The sequence below is a fragment of the Siniperca chuatsi genome, linkage group LG2 (genome assembly GCF_020085105.1).
Source record: "Siniperca chuatsi isolate FFG_IHB_CAS linkage group LG2, ASM2008510v1, whole genome shotgun sequence".
Lineage (NCBI taxonomy): Eukaryota > Metazoa > Chordata > Actinopteri > Centrarchiformes > Sinipercidae > Siniperca > Siniperca chuatsi.
Window position 1 is genome coordinate 16,343,994 of NC_058043.1, and position 6,613 is coordinate 16,350,606.

Genomic DNA, 6,613 nt, shown 5'->3' on the forward strand with positions numbered 1-6,613 from the left:
ACATTTTTTTCTTTTTCTATCAGTCGTAGCATGAGTCTTTGTCAGTCAGAATTACCAGATGCCAAACATTAAACTAATAATAATAATATAAACTAATAATTTTAAGCGCCTTTCAGGTAACTCAAGGGCACTTATAATATAGAAAAAAAGCAAAAAACAACATTAATCAAGCACAAACCTACAATCAACAAGCAAAAAACTTCATGAAACTGGATGTACAGAGCATCACAAGCAGCTTTTACTTTCTTGTGAATTCAAAATTCAAACATCTGTTGAATTTTCACTGACATTCTTCATGGTGAACATTTTGATTTACATAGTCGCACATACAACAGCAACAGAAGTTACAGTTCAATAGTTAACAGTGGACTAAGAATTGTATTGCATCTGCAGCTACTATGTGGTCCAATCATTATTTGTCTTCAGAGCCTTCTTTGACTTCCCTTGACTTGAATGGGCTCTATGTTCTGGGCCATTGTTAGCGTTAGTCTGCTTTAAGGAAGATAACAAATTAGATAAGTCTATAGCAGACACTTACTTTCCAACCTGTGACAGTAAGCGTTTGCTACATCCCAGCCAGGACACTACAGGTGAGACACTGAGGTTAATGCAATTAAGATAATGACACCTGCAGTTCCTCCATATGGAGACAGACACTGACAGTTAAAATGTTACATTGCTGGTCAGGCCTAAAAAAGTAAACCCCTAAACATTCAACACAATGTAATTAAGCAATCAAGAAAAGAAAGTATGGAAAGACAGTAGCTTTCCCGCCTAAATTATTGAAAGTGGGGTAAAGAGAAAACTGTTTACTAGAATAGTGATAGAGAGGGGGATTTTCACCTTCAAGAACACATGCAACATGACAAGAATGTATGCACGTGTGCTTTGAGTGTTTATAATAACCTTACTGTAGAAAACATCCTAAAAGCTGTTGAACATAATATATATTCTTTAATCAGGATTAAAAGAATTCCTCCGGATCTGGAAAATGGAGCAAATTACTTTGAGCTCTAATCTCTCTAGCCGGTGTTAAGATTAACAGTCCTGTAATCCAATTTTGGCAATTTGATGACAGAGTTAGTGGTGAGGTATAAAAATCTCACTGCGCAACTCTGACTCTTGTGTCCATCAGCACTTCAGGGTTCTTCAGGCGAATAGGTTCAACAGAACAACAGACTAGTGAAGATGGTTTGGGACGGAGGAATCGAGCCCAATGGCACAGAGGGCAAGAACTTCTACATCCCCATGTCCAACAGGACTGGGGTTGTTAGAAGCCCTTTTGAATACACACAGTATTATATGGTAGATCCGATGATCTACAAACTTCTAGCTTTCTACATGTTCTTCCTGATCTGCACTGGAACTCCCATCAACGGTCTGACATTATTTGTAACGGCACAGAACAAGAAGCTCCGGCAACCTCTCAACTACATCCTGGTGAACCTGGCTGTGGCCGGACTGATCATGTGCGCCTTCGGATTCACCATCACCATCACATCTGCTCTTAATGGCTACTTCATTCTTGGACCCACTGCCTGCGCTGTTGAGGGATTCATGGCCACACTTGGAGGTATAAAGTCAACTTGATTCTTTCATACTACTTGAACAGCTTATAAAAATTCCTCAGTGCATTCACAACAGAGCAGTTAACATGTAGCAGGTAACATGACATGCCATTTGTAAAACCTGACAATGACCAAAATATACTGAACATAAATTGGACATTTAGCTTACTTCTTAAACATCCAACAACCTAAAAGTCAATTTGTGAAGCTCTAAGATGCCTTTTCTCTTTGCAGGTGAAGTTGCTCTCTGGTCCCTGGTCGTCCTGGCTGTTGAAAGATACATCGTCGTCTGCAAACCCATGGGAAGCTTCAAGTTCTCTGGAACTCATGCTGCAGCTGGAGTCGCTTTCACCTGGATAATGGCCTTTGCATGCGCTGGACCCCCACTGTTTGGCTGGTCCAGGTACAATTTGTATTTGTATTTGTCACTTTACTTACAATAAATATGACTTTAAATCGATACAACCTGACAGCAAACTCAAACAAACCATCCAGAAAATGACAAGCATAGTCATGGTCGATATTGTAATTGCAGAACTAGTTATATGGCTAAAGTCTTAATGATTTTTGCAGTAATTGCTCTTCTTAAACCTCACACAGGTACCTTCCTGAGGGCATGCAGTGCTCCTGTGGACCCGACTACTACACTCTGGCCCCAGGCTACAACAATGAATCATACGTCATCTACATGTTTGTCGTCCACTTCTTTGTTCCCGTCTTCATCATTTTCTTCACTTACGGAAGCCTTGTGCTGACCGTCAAAGCTGTAAGTGAAGTTTACGTTCATGAAATGTTTAACTTATAGCCAAACCTCAAAGAAATATAATTATTCTATAGTTGCTTTTCAATTAAAGCTTTGCAAAACTGTCTGTGCTGTGAATTCTGATTATGTTTTCTGGTCACAAACTCTTTAGGCCGCAGCCCAGCAGCAGGAGTCAGAGTCAACCCAGAAGGCCGAGAGGGAAGTGACACGTATGTGCATCTTGATGGTCCTTGGCTTCCTGGTAGCTTGGGTACCATATGCCACTTTCGCCGGTTGGATCTTCATGAACAAGGGAGCTGCCTTCACCGCCCTGACAGCAGCTCTCCCTGCCTTCTTTGCAAAGAGCTCAGCTCTGTATAATCCTATTATCTACGTGCTGTTTAACAAACAGGTTGGTTTATATGAAAATTATTTACCTTCATTTTTCAGTATTTAACCCACCATGATGTACCTTACATGCTTGTTATTTCAACGTCCTTTTTGATTTTTTTCAGTTCCGTAACTGCATGCTGAGCACAATTGGAATGGGCGGCATGGTGGACGATGAGACCTCAGTTTCTGCCAGCAAAACAGAAGTGTCCTCTGTCTCTTAAATTTAGAGACCTTTTCATATACCTGGACATTTTCCTTTCTGCTGTCTCTTTGATCTGGAATAATCCTCGATGTGGACTGAGTGAAATTCAGGGACGTCTGAATTACTTGACCAGTGATGAACGGCTCCAGGAACAAACTCATGAACTCATCTTTTATGTGAAGGATGTTGGAAAGTGTTTGTCATATCGATGCGAATTCAAAATCATTACAAATAATGGTAAGATCTGTGAACACATGTATGTGGATGCTCACTTTTACTCCCCTTTCTGTCAGAGGCACAGTTGTCCCTGAAATGTTTCTGCTATTTAGCACCATTGAATCTACATAGCATCCTTAAAGAAGATATGGTTTGAATGGCACAATATTTCCTTTTTTTCTTACATCAGTGGGAACACATTTTGTACTCTATTTTCAAAATGAGCAACTATATACAATGTAAAACTTTTTGTCACTTGCTGTTTGTCATCATGAATTGTAAACACTGTATATATATAAAAAATAGCATAGATAAATAAATGCATGCATGAAAATGTGTTGTCATATTGAGTTCATTTCAAACAACAGACTTTAAAGACTTGCTCTCAATACTATAAAGTTGGGACCTCAAAAGGTGTTTATTCATGAGACACACATTGAACTTTCTTTTAATTTATCAGGATTTTAATTGGTTTAATGAAACTCACAGAGAAGCTTGTGTTTCTCTTGGACATGTTGTTCAGCACTAAACTGGCTGACCAAATGTTCCATATCTAAGTCTTAATATGGCATAATACCTTCCTCTGCCTGTCTGTAGAGGGCAACAGCGCCCACTGGAAGCAGCATAGGATCATGTCATCAGGGTTACCTGGGGTGCATCCCAAGTCTCAATTTAGCTTAACAATAGTAAGAAATGTATAACTATGGTCAGAAAAGATACAATATGTTAAACAAAAATGTGTGTTGTTAACCTGTTTTTGTAGTACATTCAGCATGACAAGTTATTTTGATGTAATATTTTGTGTATAAAACACTGGTTTAATTACATTTTCAAACCTAAATAGTTTTATGCTAAATGCCTTTAATGCATGCATTTAGAAAAGAAAATAAGTAAGACTAAAACCACATCAAATATATAGTTAAAATGTACAATCACAAATGTTCGAGTCAAATATCTTTATTTTAACACTGGCCCACATTTTACTGAATACCACCTAGAATTTTTTTTTAAATGGTAGAATTGTAATTCTAGTGATGATATTAATGAATTAATAATAATAGGAATGACAGCTATAGGAAAAATAATGTCAGGATTAGTAACAGAGCCAATGACAACAACTGTAGTAGCAGTTGTCGAGCAGGAACACAAGAGCAGAAATACCTGTTGAAAGCAACAGAAGGAGAGAGGAGAGAAACGAGAAAAACTACAGGAGAGAGAAGATGTTGAGTTAGTAACATGCATTAATGGGATAAAAATGCATACAGATGGAGAGGGAGAGGAGAGAGGAAAGAGGTGCCACAAGTAACCCTGCATCCTGGGAGTGCAGTGTTCTAGTCGGGAAATAAGGTATTATGAAATCTTTAAGATACGATGGTGCCAGACCATTAAGAGCTTTGTAGGTGAGGAGAAGGATTTTAAATTCTATTCTAAATTTTACAGGGAGCCAGTGCAGAGAAGCTAATATTGGATAAATATGATCTCTTTTCCTAGTTTTTGTCAGTACACATGCTGCAGCATTCTGAATCAACTGGAGAGTCTTAAGGGACTTATTCGGGCAGTCGGATAATGAGGAATTGCAATAGTCCAGCCTAGAAGTAACAAATGCATGCACTAATCATTTTGAGACAGGATGTGCCTGATTTTTGCAATATTATATAGGTGAAAAAAGGCAGTCCTTGAAGTTTGTTTCATGTGGGAGTTAATGGATAAATCCTGATCAAAGATAACTCTGAGGTTCCTTACAGTTCTGCTGGAGGCCAGGGCAATGCCATCTAGAGTAACTATATCTTTAGATAATGTGTCTCGGAGGTGTTTGGGGCCAAGTACAATAACTTCAGTTTTGTCTGAGTTTAACATCAGAAAGTTGCAGGTCATCCAGGTCTTTATGTCCTTAAGGCATGCTTGAAGTTTAGTTAACTGGTTAGTTTCATCTGGCTTGATCGATAGATATAATTGGGTATCATCTGCATAACAATGAAAGTTTATGGAGTGTTTCCTAATAATATTGCCTTGAGGAAGCATATATAAGGTGAATAGAATCGGTCCAAGCATAGAGCCTTGTGGAACTAACTTGTGACTAACTTTGCCGTGCATGGAGGACTCACTGTTAACATGTACAAACTGAGATCGATGTGATAGACAGGATTTAGCACACAAGTCCCCAGGGGAAAATGGTAGTGACTACATTAAGCCAAGGGATGGTGTCTTGTATGTATAGGCTAAACCACTCCTGCCCATCACACCTGACTTACTTTTGTTTGTGATGATTTACAAATGATTCTTTGTTGTTTAGTTTGTAGACCATTTGTCGCACCATTTAACATTAGAAAAGTTATTAGCTTAACTGTTTGACATCCACCTTCGTCTCATTTAACTTCTCATTTAATTCTTTATTATAGTCTCATATACGTATTTGTAATACACATTCTAAGAGACAAGAGTCTTCTGCACCTCTTTTTATAAAATATTCACTGCTAGATAAGGTAACTGTTTTAAAACATGCTTGTTTATGTTTTACCATGGTGAAGGAAGTATTCAGATCCTTTAATTCAGTAAAAGTACTAATAACACACTGTAAAAATACTCTATTACAAGTAAAAATTCTACATTGAAACAGTTAATTCACTAAAAGTGTGAAGGTATAATCAGGAAAATGTATGTAAAGTATTAAAAGTTATTGTTATACTGATATATATTATATCATTAGATTATTATTACTCATGCATTCATGTAAAAGCAGGATTTTACTACTGTAGTTGGTTGAGGTGGAGCTCATTTTCAGCTATTTTGTATTGAACTGCAACTAATGATTATTTTCATTATGGATTAATCTGCTGATTATTTTCTGCATTAATCGATTGATTGTTTGGTTTGTAAAAATTCTGAAAATAGTGAGAAATGTCGTCACAATGACCCAGAGCCTAAAGTGACACCTTAATGTTTGTTTTGTCCAACCAACAGTCCAAGCCTCAATATTATTAACAATACATTAAAATTATTAAAATCATTAAAAGTAAAAGCAGCAAATCTTCACATTTGAGAAGCTGGAAACATGAAATGTTTTTACATGAAAAATTACTTATATATAGCTGCCAAATAATTTTCTATTGATCGACTAATTAATCAACTTATTGTTCCAGCTGCACTTGTATAAACTGCTGGGCAGTTTAACTTATAACAAAACATCAGAATTTATAAGCTCTTCATGTGTTTTGTGTGTAAAAATCTTAAATTGTAAAGTAACTAGTAAGTAAAACTGTCAGATAAATGTAGTGAAGTAAAAAGTACAATATTTCCTTCTGAGATGTGGTGGACTAGAAGTAGAAAGTGTCACGAAAAGAAATGATTTAAGTAAAGTATATTTATACTTAAGTACAGTACTTGAATAATGTACATTCCACCACTGGTTTTAAATACATGAACTGCAAACATGATAATGCTTGTCTGTCTGTTTTGTGTATATATGTTTCCACTTACTTGTGGTTCAGAAGA

At 37.0% G+C, this 6,613-nt stretch overlaps 1 protein-coding gene across 1 annotated transcript; it reads left to right on the plus strand.

Annotated features, from left to right (window-relative positions):
• Window positions 1–1,126: 1,126 nt before the first annotated feature.
• LOC122887475 (green-sensitive opsin-like) lies at window positions 1,127–3,455 on the plus strand. The gene is made up of 5 exons (XM_044220744.1): window positions 1,127–1,573; window positions 1,803–1,971; window positions 2,169–2,334; window positions 2,483–2,722; window positions 2,826–3,455. Exons 1-5 carry the CDS (start codon window positions 1,189–1,191, stop codon window positions 2,922–2,924), a joined length of 1,059 nt encoding a protein of 352 aa, XP_044076679.1. The 5' UTR covers window positions 1,127–1,188; the 3' UTR covers window positions 2,925–3,455.
• The last annotated feature ends 3,158 nt before the right edge of the window (window positions 3,456–6,613 follow it).

What these genes read in the sequence shown, in the direction of transcription:
- LOC122887475 (XM_044220744.1), top strand. Translation starts at nt 1,189, where the DNA reads ATGGTTTGGGACGGAGGAATCGAGCCCAATGGCACAGAGGGCAAGAAC. An exon ending in TTGTGCTGACCGTCAAAGCT is followed by an intron (nt 2,335 to 2,482) that starts GTAAGTGAAGTT and finishes CAAACTCTTTAG; the next exon opens with GCCGCAGCCCAGCAGCAGGA. An exon ending in ACGTGCTGTTTAACAAACAG is followed by an intron (nt 2,723 to 2,825) that starts GTTGGTTTATAT and finishes GATTTTTTTCAG; the next exon opens with TTCCGTAACTGCATGCTGAG.